This window comes from Gossypium hirsutum, chromosome D03, assembly GCF_007990345.1.
Source record: "Gossypium hirsutum isolate 1008001.06 chromosome D03, Gossypium_hirsutum_v2.1, whole genome shotgun sequence".
NCBI lineage: Eukaryota > Viridiplantae > Streptophyta > Magnoliopsida > Malvales > Malvaceae > Gossypium > Gossypium hirsutum.
Window position 1 is genome coordinate 16,328,922 of NC_053439.1, and position 18,619 is coordinate 16,347,540.

Sequence of the window (18,619 nt, forward strand, 5' to 3'; positions counted from 1 at the left end):
AATTGACCATGAAATGCAAAAATGCAAATAAACCAACAGACTTAAACCAACCAAACAAGCATATGACAATTAAAACTAATGAATGCAAAGGGAAAATCAGGTTTAAAAATAACTTTAAATTTTCGACAAAAAGACAGAAGATAATCAATTCAGGCTCGACTCTCAGAAGGTCCCCAGTGGAGTCGCCAAGCTGTCGAAACCATTTTCTTGAAAAACAAAAATTTGTTATCGACTTTAAGAAAACAAAAATTGGAGTCGCCACCAACCCTTGATTGAGGTGTGATCGGCTCACCTTAAAAATAATTTTGGTCTACGAAATTGGAAAAAACATGTTTGGGAGTCAGTTACGCACGAGGAAGGATTAACACCCTCGTAACGCCAAAAATCGGTACCAAATTGATTATTTAATATCTTGGTGTCGAGAATTTAAAAAGATTTTAAAAGCAAACTTTTAACTCTAATGAATTAAAAATAAGACATCCTAATTTCAAAGAAATAAAACATCACACCCAGTGAGTTAGGGCACAATATTTTTAAATTTTCAAAATCAAGTTTTATCTTTTAATTTTAAAAATTCTTATTTCGAGAAGATAAAATGTCATGACCAGTAAGTTAGTACCCGACATTTTTGGATTCCCGAGAATAAGCTTTTATTTGGAAATTGTCAATTTATTGCAAAATAAATACTTGGCTTTCTAAATTCATCGAAAAATGATCACAATCCAGTAAGTTAGGACACGATCTTTCTCGAGAACCATGAATGCCAAATATTTTGAAAATTTAAAAACGATTTTAATGCTTTGACGAAACCAAAATATATTTTCTTTGGAGACATGATAAAATGCTAATGCATATGTATATGTATTCAAAAATCATGAAAATGAATTAATAATAAAATATATATACATTTTAGAAATAATAAACATAAAAATGTATAAATATAATATATTAGTAGATTATAAAAATATGGATATATAGGCATATAAAAAAATGCTTATAATAGTTTTGAATGGTGTATGAATATATATATTATATATATAAAATAAAATAAAATATAAAAGAATAGTATATAAAAATATATATATATACAAACGTATAAAATGTAAAATATAAAAAGTATGAATAGCATAAAATATAAATAGATATACGCGTGTATATACATTTATAAAATTATGAAAATAAAATAATAGTAAGATATATAAAGTATACATATGTATTTAAAATCATTTAAAACACATACATATATATATTAACCTACATATGCGCGTATATACATAAATGTAATAATAATATATAATACAATAATAATAACGAATAATATAATATAGTAAAAAGGGATTAATTTAAACTTTAATCAGATATTTGGGGCAAATTTACAAAAAAAATAAAATGCGAATGGACTAATTAGAACACGCAATCGACAGCGGAGGATCAAAAGGGAAATTAATCCCTCCCTCCGAAACGCTGCCCAACAACACTGGTTAGATTGAAACAGAAATAAAATGTGCAGTAAAATTTAAAAGAAATAAAAAAATAATTGAAAAACACCATAAAATCATGAGGACTAATTGCGCAAATAGCCCCTTTTGAACCCTTATAAAATCCCATTTTAAAACCCTAAAGCCATTCCCCTTCTCTGTCACTTTTGTGTTTGCCGCAGCCTCCCTTCCACCATTTCAAACCCTTTTCCGACCGGCCACAACGACGACGACGGCGCCACGACGGTGCGCTACCACCGGTAAGAACCCCTCTCCTTCTTCTTTTCTTCGTTTCTTTAGTTTATTAAAAAAACAACAGAAAAATGAGACAAAAAGCAGTAAAAAGAAAAAATGGAGAAGTCACCTTCAAAATTTTTCTTTTCTGATTCTTGTACTTTCGTGTTTTCTTTTACTTTTCAATACAGTATTTTGCCAACCCCTATTACGTAAATCGACTGGCTTTTTATAGCCTTTTTTTACAATTTTCTGTATGTGTCGTCCTATTAATGCTATTCGTGGTTTACAGGTGTACTGAATTAGAGTTCCTGGACTGTGCGAGGGCGACGTTCGCGAGATACGGGGCTGTTGTGTGTTCGTGCACAAAGACAGTTGCTGCGGCGCCAAGGCTGGGAAGGAGGCTGCTGCTGCTGCACTGAGGCGAAAGGGCTTTGATGGGTTTATTGGGCTAGGTTAGATTTAGTGTTAGGCTAATGTAATTGGGTTATAATATGGGCTTGTTATTTGTTTTTTAACCAGGCCAAAATTGGCCTATTATAATTCTCTTACACTTGAATTGTAGCATCTTGCCCGACGAAGCCCTAGTATTCTTTTTTTTTGAAACATGATTCAGATTGGGCTTTATTGAAAAATGTAAAAGAGTATGACATGACCCATATTAAAAACAAAGACACTGACCTAAAAAACAAAGACCTTGGCTCAGTCCATTCTAATGAGTAAATCCAAGGCAAAAGAAAAAAAAAACAAAAACTATAACAGATGAAAGAAAACTCTAGACAACTAATTAATCCCACCGCTATTTTGCCCAATCAAAAGCCAAACCGTTCTCATCCTGTCTCATCATCTTCCATTTCTTTACTAGGATTTCTCGGATACCAATGGAGGCTTTTCCCCAAACCCTTTTGATTATACAATTACAGCCTCTTCATTTCTTCGTTTCCTCTTCAATCCACTGTCATCCTTATCTCTGTCCTTCAGATGTTCTGCATACTCAGGGACTCCACCTATCAGGTAAATCTCATCTTTCCTCTTTAATGTCTCCTCTGCAAGTGAATGCGCCAGACTATTCCCTTCTCTTGGGATTTACTCGAATGAAATATTACTAGATTTGATCATTATCTGATGAATATCATAAATAAATGCTCCAATCATCGATCTGTCCTGGCTCTTCATCTTACGCTTTTTAATAATCGATAATGCATCTCCTTCAATGATGATCTTTGCCCATTGCATGTCAATACCAATCTGTGTTGCTGACCGGCAAGCGATTGCTTCGGCGGCAAACGCTGAAGCAACCTGTTTGTGAACCTCTGTGAACGATAGGAGAACATTTCCTTCACTGTCCCTCGCCACAATCCCCACATCTGATTGGTTTAGATTTCCATCATATTCCGCATCAAAGTTTATTTTCACGAATTGATCAGGTGGGTGCTTCCATTTTTGGTTCCCTATTATAACCTTTGGTGTTTTTTCTTTGATCCCAACAAGTTCAGAGATGTAGCTCTTAATAAACTTTGCAATTTCTTTCCCAGATCTGATAGTCTTTTCATGTACTCTTTTGTTTCTTTCTCCCCAGATTGCCCATAAAGCGCAACAAAAAATCCTTCGTCGAGAGGGAGAGATTTGTTCAAAAATCCAGGTAAGCCACTGAAAAAATTCCATATAAGGCACTTGAAGAATCTCCGGGAATGATAACTCTTTCCATATTGATGTTACACCAGGGCATTCGTGAAAAATATGGTTCGTGGTTTCTACCGCTCTTCCACACCAGGAGCATGCCGTGTTGTTAAGAAGCCTTCTACGCTGCAAGTTGACCCATGTTGGAAGATAATTCCATGAAATTCTCCAGACTGTAATTTTTAATTTAGTAGGAAGATTAAGAAGCCATAGTTCCTTGTAAAATTTCCTACACTCATTTTGTAAAGTGTAAGTTCTAGGATTAAATTCGATGCCATGTAATAGTTTGTAGGCACTACGAACCGTGAATTCTCCCGAGGACTCCCCCCTCCAGGCCAGATAGTCATCATGCGGCTGTTTTGCTAACAGAGTTCAAAGAATCTTCTCAGTAATTTCTTCTGGAAAGGTAGAAACAACTAACTCTCTCTTCCATTCCCTGTTGATATCATCGATTAGATTAGCAACTTTAAAGTCACGCAAATTATTAAACTGAGATGATAACCTGGCATACTTAAAATCTAGTATCCACCTATCATTAATAGCTGAGATTTCAGTACCCTTTCCTACTTTCCAACATACCCTATCAGCTAAGATTCCTTTGGTTGCCCATATACTCTTCCATGTGAACGAGCAATTATTACCGAGACGTGAATTTAAAAAATCTGTTTTTAGAAAATATTTGGCTTTTAACACTTGTGCAATTAGCGATTTAGGGTTACTCAAGATCCTCCAGCCCTGTTTAGCCAATAATGAGATATTAAACTTGGCCATACTCCTAAGTCTCATTCCACCCTCCTCTTTTGAACGAAACATAAACTGCCATTTACACTAGTGGATACCTTTACCCTTTTGCATTTTTTGCCACCAGTACTTAGCAAAAATTCTTTTAAGTTCTTCACATTGAGAATTAGGGAGAAGAAAACATGACATAGCATAGGTTGGGATAGCCTGTAGTACTGCTTTAATAAATATTTCTTTTCCTCCTTGAGATAAAAATCTAGTACTCCAATCTTTAATTCTAGAGTTGACCCTATCTTTTAAATTTTGAAACGACTCTTTTTTGCGTCTACCCACCGTGTTAGGGAGTCCCAAGTACTTTTTCATGTCCAATGACCCTTTAATTCCTAAGCATGTTGACACTTCACCTTTTCTCTCAACTGATGTATTTGTACTGAAGAACACCGTGGATTTATCGAAATTTACACACTAGCCTGAACATTCTTCATATTCCTTAAGAATTCCTTTTAAGATCCTCGCTCTTCTTTCTGTTGCTTCATCGAACAATATGCAATCATCAGCGAAAAGCAAATGTGAGATCTCTAGTCCTTTCCTGCTAGCCTTTATTCTTTTTAACAGCCCTTCCTCCATAGCCAATCTCATTAATGCCGAAAGTCCTTCACTACAGAGAAGAAAAATAAAGGGACTAAGTGGATCACCCTGACGTATTCCTCTAGAGGATTTAAAAATTCGTCCCCTTCTTCCATTAGTATTAACTGTATAAGTTGTTGAATTAATTCACTTCATTATTAAATCAACCCATTCTTTTGCAAAACCCATACGCAACATAACTTCCTCAAGAAACTCCACTCGACTCTATCATATGCTTTGCTCATGTCGAGCTTAACCGCCATATATCCTTTATTTCCTGTTCGCTTTTGTCGAAACATGTGTAGGATCTCATAAGCAAGTAAGATATTATCAGAGATTAGCCTTCCTGGAATAAAAACACTCTGTGCTATGTCAATACATCTCCTCATAACACCTTGTAATCTATTGGCAATGGTCTTAGCCACCATTTTATAAAGAATCGTGCACAAGCTTATCGGCCTAAACTGTGTAAGGTTAAACTGTGTAAGGTTTGTAGGGTTCTGAATTTTTGGAATTAGCACGATGTCTGTTGAATTAAGAGGACCCAAACTTTGACCATTATTTAAAACTTACAGAAAGAGATAACTTCTTTACCTACAATGTGCCAGAATCGTTGAAAGAAAAATGCCGGAAACCTATCTGGTCCTAGTGCTCTGGTTGGCCCCATTCATTTAAGAGCTGAAACTACTTCTTCTTCCGTAAATTTTAACGTTAACTCCTTATTTAGATCTGTTGAAATTGTTTTCTTAATACCTGACAAAAGATGAGAAAACTCTCCCACTCCTTTCGAAGTAAATAACTCTTGAAAGTATAAAGTAGCCTCTTCGCTTATCATTTTTCCATCAGTAACCTCTACTCCTCCGTTGATCACAAGCCTCTATAGAATTATTCTTCCTACGAGACGAGGCAAACTTATAAAAGTACGCAGAATTCTTATCCCCAGCTTTGAGCCAATTCGCTCTTGCCCTCTACTCCCAGTAGATTTCATCTCTGTCGATTTCCATGTTCAGGTGAACCTTGGTATCAATAATCTCTGCCATTACATCATCATTCCTGTCTTCCTCCATCAACAACTCGAGTTTATTAGTAAGCCTTCTCTTTAACCCTTTACGCTCATTTGTGATTCATACTGCCCACTCCTTTAATTTCAATTACAATATTCCCAATTTCTCCAATATAGTGCCTGTGGATGAATCCCAAGATGATTTAATTACTCTCTCCAAAGACTCTTCTATAATCCACCATGCCTCAAATTTAAACCCCAAGCTACCTCCATAGGTGACTCCCTTATTCGTATTAAGGAGGATTGGACAATAATCTAACATCGAATGGGTTAAATGATGAATACTACCAGATGGAAAAAGATTCCTCCATTTATCATTAGCAACACCCCTGTCCAATCTTTCTCTAATATTAGTTTCTGGTAAATTCCCTCTTTCCCATGTAAACCAAACCCCTGAATATCCTATATCTACTAGGTGACATTCTTCAAGGGTTTCTCGAAAAGCCTCCATCCGTCTTTCCTCTCTTGGTAGTCCACCACTTTTCTCAAAAGAGTAAAAAATCTCATTAAAATCTCCACTTACCAACCATGGATGACTCTGATCTTGTCTCAGTTTCTTTAACAGATTCCATGAAGCATTTTTACCATTGACATAAGGGGATCCATAAAAGCCTGTAAATCTCCATTCTTCACTCCCATTTTCCTTCTTAACAATTGCATCAATGTGATTCATGGAAAAACTCCTCAAAGTAACAATGATCTCTCCTTTCCAAGCCAGACATAGACCGCCTCGGGAACCATCTGCATCAACATCAATTCCATTTTGAAAACCACAGCTTCTTCTAACCCTTTCCATTTGTTGCTTATTTATTTTAGTCTCCATTGAGAAGACCATCTAGGGATTATGCTGCTTTAAGAAATACCGCAGCCTTCTAATTGTTCGTGGACTCTGCAATCCACGAACGTTCCAACTAATGCTTTTCATTGCTTTCGGTTGGCTTGCCTTATGGCAGCCACCGATTCCATAAGTAGACGAATATGACTCTGGTCCATCTCATTAATCATCACTTCTATTAGCATTTCTCCACATATTTTTCCTCCATCTTTCTTCAACCTTTTAATTCTGTCTTCAACTATCTTTCCTGTACCACTAATCTCCACTTCTTCTTCATTTGCTTTCCTCTTCCTTTCACTACTTTCGTCTTTTCGCTGAGCCCTAGATTGAATTGAAGTATCCCTTCTCCAGCTTATCTTCTTAGTTGATTTTACATTCATAATCTGTCTATTCTTGGTGTCATCCCTCTATTCATTCTTCATAACTTTGAATGCTTCCTCATGATCCTCCCTCAACTCCTCATCCCCCCTCGGTTGTAATCTCCCTTGTATTATCCCATTCATCACCTCCATCTCAGAACTCCCTGTATAAGAGCATTGTACCCTATTCTTTTTTGAGAGATCATTGAATTTAATACTTTCCTTTCCGATTGCATTAGATTCTGCTTTTAATGCCAACGTATATGGTGGATCTTTAATTTTTAATTTTTCAGCAGGATTCCACTCACTACAATCCAAAAGACCATGCCCCACTTTCCCACAACCAAAGCAAAATATTGGTAATTTCTCATACTTAAAAGAAATCCACCATTTGCTACTATTATCTATCGAGACAAAATACCTCTTCTAAGTGGTTTCTGCACATTTAAATTAATTCTCAGTCGACACCATTCTCCACCAATTTCAGATTTGAGCACCCCTCCGAACGTGACACCTATGGAATGTAATAAATCTTTCTTATCGAATTCTGGTAGACAGGGACCTATCTTCAACCAAAACGACGATGAATGAAGTCGGATTTGAGATCTTTCCACCGATTGATTTAACCTATCAAATAAAATCAAGCTTTTTCGGAACAGCCACGGTCTTCCTTCCATGATTAACTCCAAATCTTCTTCTAACTCAAAAACTATCAAATACAGATTCTGCCCTACCGTCTGAATCTCAAACTTCTTTTTTGTTTTCCATATGCTCCTCATTTGTGCCTTAAAACTCTCTGGATTATAAAGCTTTTCTATCCAGATTGTGCAAATCAGAGATGGATTCTCACTCGGAACCACCATCGACCCATTTACAGATAATTGAATGAGTTCTTTTGTTAAGAGGGAAATATCGTCCCTTTTCTCTCTACCACTGCCACCACTTTCCCCCATCCTAAGCCGTAGAAGAAACTGCCTCCACTAGGACTCTCGGCGAAGCACTCTTGGTTTTTTGGTTAGAGATTTTAGGGTTCCACCTGTAAAAGGTCACGAAGCCCTAGTATTCTTGTGTTGTTTTAGAAGTAAGAATTTAGGAATGAGTTTTGAATAAGTAAATTGATGGATTCATTTAAGAAACATAAGTTCAAGAGTACGCCCACGGGAAAAGTCTTGAAAGTTTGAAATATAGTCCATTGGAATAAGGCTTAAGAAGATAGTTGTAACACCCCTAACCCATATCTGCCGTTAAAATAGGGTTACAGGGCATTACCGAAGTTTACTTTTCAAAACTATCAAAAATTTGAAAACGTTTATCTCATATCATCAATCATAGCAAAACCAATCAATAATGTCCCTTATATGAGCCCTCAGGGCTCTAAAAGAAGACATTAGAAATAAGTAGAGAATAAATCAGAAACATATAACATTTTTCATAAAAAGATGAAAATTTACAAACTACAAGAGCCGTGTGGCCAAGCCATGTGACTCACACAGCCGAGAGACACGTCCGTGTCTTACGCTGTGTGGATATTTGAAGTAGGGACACACGGCCATGTCCTAGCCCGTGCTCAGGCCCGTGTAACACACTGACTTGGGTCAGATGACCAAACCACACACCTCTGTGCCAGGCTATGTACCCCTCGAAATGGCCTCACACGCCCGTGTGTCAGGCCGTGTGCTAGGCTGTGTAACAGTAACCCTTTGAAAGCTACAGGAGAAACACGACTGTGTCGCCTGGCCGTGTGTCATACACGACTGAGACACACGTCCGTGTCTCTGCCCGTGTAAACAAAAATAGGTCATTTTACAAGCCATTTTTCTCACCCATTTGAACATGTACCTATAATCCCTTTTGTACATATACACAAGCCATCAAAAGGCACCAAAATAATGCATAATCAAGCTATTCCAATAAGGTATAACAACATATAACCAATATGCCCAATGGCACCTCAAGCTCATCATCTAAACATGTACCATTACATATTCAAATTAGCCAAAATGTTCAACTAACTTTTGATTAAGCTTGCATCAATAATAGTCGTTTACTTTACCTAACAAAACACACCAAATATACCATTAACAATTTGCACCAAAGATCACATATGCCATTTATATAAAATGTACCAAATTACCGCATTCATACCAATCAGAAGACATTTATAATATGCATACTTAATCAATCATTCTAACTTAAACATTTTTAGCATAATAAACTATGATATCAACCAATTTAAGGCCATTTATATACATGCCGAAAACCAAGCCTTAGTCAACATTGAAAATACCATAATCACAACTAAGATACCATAACACAAGCCAAACCATATGGCTATTTCAACAACTAAAACACATAGGCCAAACATTACCCAAAAATGCCTATACATGCCATTATAACCAAAATTAAAACATCCGAAAGTACTGATAGAGCTGATGGATAGTGTGATGGATTTCCAACTAGATTCCAACTTGATCGAGCTTCCGATAATCTGAAAAGTAAAAGAAAACAACTACGTAAGCAATGAATGCTTAGTAAGCTCGTATAAACTTCAATCATATCAATCAATTTCAAATATGAAATTCATACATATCAAGAATAATCCAATACCGATACCGCAAGATTCATGAAGCTATATACAACAACTCACAAGGTGAATAAATCCACAACATCACTTATACATATTATCCCTAACATAGTAGGATTTTAAATAACTTTGAACCCTTTCAAATTTTCTTATTTTCATTTGTATTTCATTACTTCCCATTGCATTTACTCTCATTAGCTCAAATAACAACGTTAATTCAATTCATCATTCCCTTTTCATCATTCTACACTTCAGGTATGAGCTTACTATTTCATTACCTTTCCACACCCGTTTTATATGCATAACACACAAGACATAAGCATATCATTCAATCATAGCCATGAGTTCGTGCATTTAAACATAATTCTTTTTGGAATTAACCACATGATAAACCATTTCAATAGGAATTGCATAATTTAAACCTTACCACCCTTTAATAATCACAAGCATATTTCCATTTAGGCATTTACCATTTCAATGCATAACTTATAAGTTTAACGTGGCATAATCCAACCACAACTTGGCCAAAGCCTAAGCATGTACACAAAACATGTTAGCCAAATAAACATATAACATATGCATTATAAACATGGATGAGCATAACATTTATTCATGTATCATATACATATGTCATCCATTTCCACTTTTAATATACCATGTAATACCATTTCAGTGAAATTCACATGTATCTATATCTTAGTTCATATCGAACTCTTACCACTTCATATTTGAATAATGCCTATTGAATCATTTAGAATACTGTTGGATACCCAGGATAGCTCACACATAGTGTGCTAGCTCATATAACTGTAATCCGTCAATTCATGTACATGTATGCTCATACGAGCTGTGAATCGGTATGCTCACTCGAGCTGTAAATCGGTATGCTCTCACGAGCTACAAATCGATATTCTCATACGAGCTGTGGGTCAAAACGTAGCTACACGATGCTGCTCACACAAGCTGTGGAGTATCCGCAAAACATACAAGACCTCAGCCATCGGTAGGACAATCAGGACCAATACTCAATTCATGTAAACCCTAATGACATGTCATTTGTATCTTACAAATTCCTAAGGTTCAAACGGGGCTCGTAATCGTTGTACGTAGTTGGATTTGCGTCGTTTCATAACATGGTAAATTGCATACTAACATATATATTGATTTAATCACAATATAATAACATATTAGCATTCAATTTAATCAAAATTATATAGAAATCCCAAAGTTTAGGGGTATTTTGGTAATTTTTCATTTTTTATTTTCCACGTGATCTTGATCTAAATTAAGAATTTCATTAAATATATTAATTTAGACAATAAAAATTAATTTTATGCAATTTAATCTTTTTACATTTTTACAAAATTGCCCCTAAAGTTTTGCTATTATTCAATTTAGTCCTTGAGCCGAAAACATGCAAATTAACCATTTTTAATGCCAAATTATGACAGCCAAATATTCATGGCACCCATATCAGCCCACATATGTAACAATTTAACCTCAAATCCTTGAACTTTTATTTTTTTCAATAATTTAGTCCCTAATCAAAAAATTCATCCAAATCACTTAACAAAATACTTTTAAATATCAAATAACATTTCAAATTCATTATTTAACATCTAAAATCACATAAATTCATCAATGAAAACATTAAATATCTTTAATAGTTTCAAAATCGGTGGTACGGGCTAGCTGGACCTAGTTGCAACGATCCCAAAAACATAAAAATTAAAAGAGAATGGTGAAAAACGGACTCACATGCATCCATTACAGATTGGTCATAGCTTGAAGCTTTGCCCGCTTTTTGTTTCAACTAAAATGGTGAAGAAGATGAATGAATCATCTTTTGATTTCTTTTTCTTATACTAATAACAATATAACATAATATAATGTTTTTATAGATTAATAAACATCATTTTTTAAAACTAAACAACCCCACCAATCGTCCACTAACTTAAAAAAGGGTAATTTACTCATTAAGGCCATCCAATTATAATTCTTTAATCAATTTAACACCTTTAGATTAATAGCGATTGACTTTTTTAACTTTTACAATTTAGTCCTTTTTGCTTAATTAACAATCGAAACGTTAAAATTTCTTAACGAAACATTAATACCACCTTAATGACACTTTGAAAATATTTATAATATACGACTCGGTTTATAGAAACGAGGTCCCAATACCTCATTTTCTAAAACCACGTGACCTTAGGGTCATACCACTTGAACTTAAAAAATCCATTATATAACAGAAATCACTATATCAAAAACCTTTTTAAAATAATATTTGACTCATAAATATTAAATAATAATATTTATAAAATTACTCGTCAGATTTGATGGCCCCAAAACCACTGTTTTTGACACCACTGAAAAACGGGTTGTTACAATAGTTTTAAGTGTCCAACGTTAGGATTGGATTAAGTATAAGTTACTTTCCAAGCATGTTTGTGACGCCTTATTCTGACGTAATCTAGAGGAGCAAAACTTATGGAAAAGTTAAGTACAACGATTCAAAGAATAATGGTAAGAGTGTATAAGTTTTTGAATTAGGCGTATAGCTATATAGAAAAACGACATGCGAAGAAGTGTTCGCCCAAAAAGGTCCATCTTGGCATATAGAATAGGTGAACCAAGAATGTTTTATTTATACGGCCCTCTATAATAGGAATGGTTAAGGAATCATAAGGAAGAATATCTGAATAAGTGTAGTAGCCGCCCAAATGTGTTTTTAGCGTATAGAATAGGCGGACTCTAATGTGGAAATAAGTAGACAACAGAAGGCATAATACCTCCAGTGAACAATATGGTCCCGTACCAGTTGATTGGTTAGGAAAGTTGGTTGGGAACTAACCAAATGTGAATCAGAAGAGTTAAAGGCTAAAGGAGTACCAGGTAAGTTTTTGGGAGTGATAGATTTTGGATAAGACAATTCAGTCTTGATGTGACATTTATCAAGTCCCCATGAAAACTTGAGTTAGGTTAAAAGAACACTCAAGTTAGGGTAAGGAGGGTTTTCTTCTTTCTTAAGGACGAAGGGGCTAAGCACATGGGGGCGCCTTAATAAAAAAAGACAAGTCTGGAACTCTGGGCTTTTTGCTAGTAAGCTCCCTCCTAACAAGGTACATTTCATGACTTTGTCTGCTAAAGAAACGCAGATCTGTGAGTATACTTGAAGAAATAAGGCTTAGTGATATTTCTGAGTTAAAGTAGAGGTAAAAGGTTACCCAAATGAGTTGTAACAAAGTGTTTCTATTTGACGAGGTAATGAAGCCATAGTATCTGGTTGAATGAAAGAGCTAGAACTCAAGTTGTTGTTGTTACAAGGAAGGATTAGGTCTGAAGTTTGACAGCCTTCCAGGTTATGAGGTGAGTCTCTAAGCCAACTCTTGCAAATGTATCATGCATGTTAGAACCTTCTATGAAAATAAGCTAAAAAATGCATTATGTGATGATTCTATGAGAAATGTATGTCTGATGAACTTGCATGAATGATTTGTATGGAATATGAATATGATCTCTAAAGTTAATGATTAATGTGTCTAAATGAGTAAAGTATGTCTATGTGTGTTTTGAGGATATAAATAAGTCAGATGTGAATGAGCCTGTCAAGTATGATTCTGTTTGAAGTGTCTATGTTTATCTTTGTGGTCTTCTAAAGGGTCCGTCGGGACTAAAAACATGAATCTTTGAAAGGAAAGTCCATGGCACTCTGAAGAATATATAATGTAAGACCATGGTTGGGCTATGGCATCATATGGAAAAGATTTAAAGGACGGTTGGGTGAGTAGCATGCAATGAGGGGAAAACCTCACAACGGTGAGTTTAGGTGAATCCTTATCGTCAAAAACACCAATTTCAGTAAAAGTGATTCATTGTGGCTACCTCTGAAAGAATGCCTTTATGGCTATATTTGTTTAAAGGCAGCCTTTTCGGCTATCTCAATTAAAAGGAAAGCTTTGTGGTTATCTTTGTTAAAAGGAAGTCTTTGTGGCTATTTCTACTAAAAGAAAGACTTTGTGGCAATCACTGTTAAAAGGATGCCTTTGTGGCAACACTCTGAAAGGAAAGTCTTTCCTTTCAGAATCTCGCCTTCTTGGTGTAATCTGATATACGACTCTTGTGATGACCATATAAAGATAGTGCCTTTGGGCGAACCCCGTATGGTTATAAGGGAATAGACTAGTGTACACCAGATTACATGGTGAGGGAAGGTTATGTGTTGAAAGTACTTATAGAGAGTGTACTAAAGTAAGGAAGATCTGGGTGAATTTTGAGTTAAGTATTGGGCGTAGTGTACCCCGCTTGAAGAAAATGATAAGACTAGTATGTATGGAAAAAGATATTAAGTCTTATAATTAAGGTAAGATTTAAGAAAGACTATAGAAAGTAAAGAGATGTTAAGTATAGTGCGCTCAAGAGAAAGGAAATTGGTTCAGAAGAAATAAAGACGGTAGCCTCAGTAATGTACCACCAAAGAAGGAAGAAAGGTCAAGAAATACCTCAAGGATGTGAAAAATAACGTATGCAACGTAGAATGGATGAAAAAGGTATTCTATGGTTTAGCACACTAAGTTTTATGAACTTACAAAAGTTGTTTCTATTTTCAGGTCTATAGAGTAATATGCGCGAAGAGACGATGCCAGGGCTACGCCAAAGAAACGGTGCGTTGGATTGTTATGCATACAAAAGAAGGTAAATGGTGTGTTCGAGTCTTCGTTGCAGTTCATTAAGTAGTATCCCAAAGTATATCCAGTAGACTAAGAGATAAAATAGGAAAGTCTGAAATTTTATTAAGTCGAAATAATAATCATACGTTTATTTTACAAGAAACTCTGTAGTAGACATATATAGTATTTTGTACAGAGGTGAAATGTAAATGTAACCATATAATGTATGCCAATAAGAGATTTTGTTACACTCATTGAGAAATTTACATGAACAAAAGGAATTTTAAAGTTACATTTGTATAAGGTGTAACACTCGAGATTTGGATCTTGTAGATCGGGTTGGGTTGAGGGTGTTACATGAATTCAAGAAATCTTGTAGAGAAAAAATCCTCTGAAAAAATTATTTCAAAAAATTTCTTAACGTATTCTCGTTATTTATAACTTGACCCACTAGTAATTTAGTGAAAAAAGGTTTGATTCGAAAAGGGCCCACACTCTACAGACATGAGTTTGAGGATAGTAGAGAAAACTACTCGGTCGAAGCGTTAGCCTACATGAATCATAAAGGTACGATTTTGATTAAATGTTTATTACTTTAGATAACACAACCAACTTCTTGTTTTTGGAAAAAATTGCAAGACTTAGGCTTTCCCTTAAACCTATTTTCCGCTTCATTTTCTAAACCTGATTTTCCAACACAACCCCTATGTTGAGTGTAGATCTTGGTGTTACGAAAGCATCTAAGTTCCCAAAAGACCAAAATATAACACCTTCCCACAAGTTCGCACCAGAACCCAGATCAGAAGAATTGGCCATAGGTCAACAATTTCCAAATAAAGAGGAATGTGTAGCTACCATCAAGAAGTATAGCATGAAAGTGTAATTGGACTACAAATTCGTATCTAAACTGACATTATATTTCAGGGAGTGTTAAAGGTCTACAGAAGGTTGCAACTGGTGGATATAAGTTACATTGAGGCAAAGATCACAATTCTGGGATATTCAAAAATATGTAGGGCCTTATATATGCAATGATAAAAGGATAAATCAAGATCATGGCAAACTTGATTTGAAAAAAATATGTGACTGCATCAATAGTGGACTCTAATGTGTAACGCCCAAATGGGTAGAAGGCCTTAGATGGAATCTTGTATGGAGGATTTCATGCTCTCAATGCATTACAAATGTTGGCATATGGAAAATGGGTTGTCGTATTTGTTTGGTGGCTGGTTGATGGAAGTTTTTTCACATATACACCGACGGGGACATCATCAAAGTGTATCCAGTCACTCCCATCCTCGCCAAAAACATTTGCCTTCTGCTCCCGAGCTCGAACCTGCAAGGACACAAACATAATCGAAGGGTAGTTCTTATTATCTAGAGTTGCGTAGTGACAGCTTTGCATCAAAGTTCCAAGTTTACTCCTATCATCTTGACATTCCCAATTCTAGTTCTCATTATCAACAATTGAGGTCATCAATGATGAATCATATGTATAACTTTGCACCTCAGTACGCTACACTTCGCGGTCAAATCATTGAGCCCCCAATAAACATTCGCTAACAAGCCAGACGTCAACGAAGGGCACCACAACATTTCACCCCACTAACAACTCCATTCAACCATCAATTTTGATTAATGTAAATTGTACCCTTTTTTTCTAATAAAATTTATTTGAATTTGTAAAAGGGTTTCAACATCATTTTCCATCATATTAAACATGACAAGAATGGTGTTATATTAATCAATTTTGATTAACATTTCAATAGTCAAACTTTAAACTTATTTTTCATTATATTAAACATCACAAGATTGGTTTTATATTAATTAATTTTTATTCATGTTAGTAAAATACAAGGGATAATGTTTAAAATAAATTCAAACTTCGGGTACAAAAATTTAAGTTTGCCTCAACTACAATGAATTATCCAAGATGGAAGTTTCGATGCGGGCACTTGTTTCGATTGTGGCCGACTATTTTGCATAGAGGGCAATGCTTGGGTTCACCCTTTTCCCTCAAGTCAATGTCATTCCCAATCATGTAACCTGTGGCCAACCTTTGCGTACCCTACATATGTTGGAAAAATCTCGGTTTGTGATATTTATAGCAATAAACCCTCACCAAATTCATATATGTGTTTTTGGCTTAGTAGAAGTTTGTTGTTCCTAACTTTCAACCAAACGATTTTCTCCGCAATTCTCATACCACGAACTACTTCAAGTGTGGGCTTGAACCAATTGAATCGAAACACATAACTAGAAAAATTTTTGTCTCTTTTATTTGGGGTGAAAATGGAAATTCTCTCTCTTTAATAGAAACCGGTAGAATTGTTATTCTTGAAAAACATATTTGATGAGAATAAATTCTCTCTATATTTTGGTAAAGCAATAATCTCTTAAAGTTGTGTAAATAGCTCTATCGGTGACATCTATTAATAAGGAGAGAAGGTAGAACCCTTGTTGAATTGTAGAGGTTTAATTCAAATAGAAAAACAACTTCCTAGTCCAACCAGGAGTGGGAAAGAGGTTAATAGTGTGTGATTCCCCTCATATGTATTATGATGGGGATTCGGGTCTCTCATTATATTAGGTCCAATTATATGTGTTTTCTGAAATTTTAACCCAGCATTTTATAATTTAATCCAACCCAATACATATTTTTCTATTATCCAAAATAAACTTTAATATTCTATATTAAACAATTTTACCCCCAATAAAATTTTGACAATTTTACTCTCGATAAAAAATTTTGACGGTTTACCCTTAGTAAAATTTTAAGAAAATATGTTCAATATTTTATAACTCAACATAGTCATTGTGGCCGAATAGTTTATTTTCATTTTTGCGTTCATTTTTAAGTAACCTATATAGAATTTGCAAATGAATCATTTCTATTTCCATTTCCATTTTTGAAAACCTACATTCATTTCCAAATGATTCCATTGTTCTATTTCGAAAAAGACCATAATCATTCCTGAATGTTTTCCATTTCTATTTTCCTACTCATTATGTTAATTTCTATTCAAACTCACAATTCATTTCTGGTTTCAACTAGCTAGCGAGGGACCAATTGGACATATGTGATTAGGGCTCAAATGATTTATAATTAAGTTTTGGCTTTTCGCCTATTAATTATAAACTCATTGAGTCATTAAGTCATTCCACTATAGTATCATGACTAAGCTCTCCCCAACGACATACCATTATGAAAGCAACTACTCAATACTCATCCAATGACATTGTCATAAGTGCATTACCCTCATAGGATACCATTGATCTCTTTGGGATAAAATCCGTTCTCCCAATATTATCCTATTTTATCTCATGGTAACCATTACTTATTCCATCATCAAAATTCAATTACTATTGAATAGTAATTAAGTCATTCATCACAAAGACGAAAGACAAATGGTCATGTTTACTTTTCATCAACCATGTAATGTCAATGAGAGGATATCATTTACCCATGTCTTGTGTTATGAATTCCACTATTGTGAATGAAACTACATACTGTAGAAGTCGTACACCCAACGCACCAGCTTTTAGTTCCTTACCTATTCAAACTCAACCTTTTACTTACATCAATGTGTACTAGTCACGCTTACATAGTCTGTCATCCACTCAGGATTTAGATATGCCACGCATCAAAGTGAATAAATCCATAAATGAATTTAGGATCAATTATACTTGGGTATTGTCTGATGTATGGTCAGTTAGGGATGTTAATTGAGCGAGGCAGGTGTGGGGGGATACAAAACCCAAAACCATCTCCGCCCTACCACCCACATGGGTCCCTAGACCCATCTAATTCCTGCTATACCCACCCCACAACCCAAGTTATATAATGTATTTATATATATATAGGTTAAGTAAATTTAAACCAATTTTTTTATGAAAAAAGTATGAAATACTTATCCTCCGTACTCTCACCACATATGTGACATTATTCCAACTATCACCATTTAAAATAAATAAATAAAAATTCATCGCGACCCTTTAATTGGTAAATAAGATATAACTTCAACATGAGTATAAAAATTCAAAAAATAAAGTCCTTACATAATATCCAAATAAAAACAATGTCTCAAATACACCATAAATATCTTCAAATGCAACACAAGTGCGAAAATTTCAAAAATCAATCAGTACAAGTCACTCTCGTTGCTTTTGTATCACATTCATCTTCTAATTCTTCTATCAATTGTGAGCATTGCATCTCTTTAACTTCACCTAAACTTGCATATGTAAGCTTCTTTATAAGTAACTTGCACATCTATTTGACAAATAAATTTAGTGTAAAAAATTATATGCTACTATTCTCTAAATAAATTCAAAATAAAAAAATATC

The 18,619-nt window shown here is 34.9% G+C and overlaps 1 protein-coding gene across 2 annotated transcripts; it reads left to right on the plus strand.

Moving 5' to 3' along the window:
- The first annotated feature begins 1,588 nt into the window (after positions 1 to 1,588).
- LOC121215374 (uncharacterized) lies at positions 1,589 to 3,784 on the plus strand. 2 transcript variants are annotated; one of them, XR_005911213.1, is made up of 5 exons: positions 1,589 to 1,738; positions 2,005 to 2,726; positions 3,008 to 3,139; positions 3,292 to 3,354; positions 3,437 to 3,784. XR_005911213.1 is itself a non-coding variant. In XM_041089808.1 (5 exons), the coding sequence occupies exons 2-5, from the start codon at positions 2,594 to 2,596 to the stop codon at positions 3,503 to 3,505; spliced, it is 366 nt and encodes a 121-aa protein (XP_040945742.1). In that variant the 5' UTR covers positions 1,589 to 1,738; positions 2,005 to 2,593; the 3' UTR covers positions 3,506 to 3,784. The 2 variants fall into 2 exon arrangements, 1 of the variants encoding a protein (XP_040945742.1); XM_041089808.1 differs by having other exon boundaries at positions 3,039 to 3,139.
- Positions 3,785 to 18,619: the final 14,835 nt, after the last annotated feature.

Coding starts and splice junctions, on each gene's coding strand:
- LOC121215374 (XM_041089808.1), top strand. CDS start 2,594: ATGGAGGCTTTTCCCCAAACCCTTTTGATTATACAATTACAGCCTCTT. Junction 2,727..3,038: donor TCAGGGACTCCACCTATCAG/GTAAATCTCATC, acceptor TGTGAACGATAG/GAGAACATTTCCTTCACTGT. Junction 3,355..3,436: donor AGATTTGTTCAAAAATCCAG/GTAAGCCACTGA, acceptor ATGTTACACCAG/GGCATTCGTGAAAAATATGG.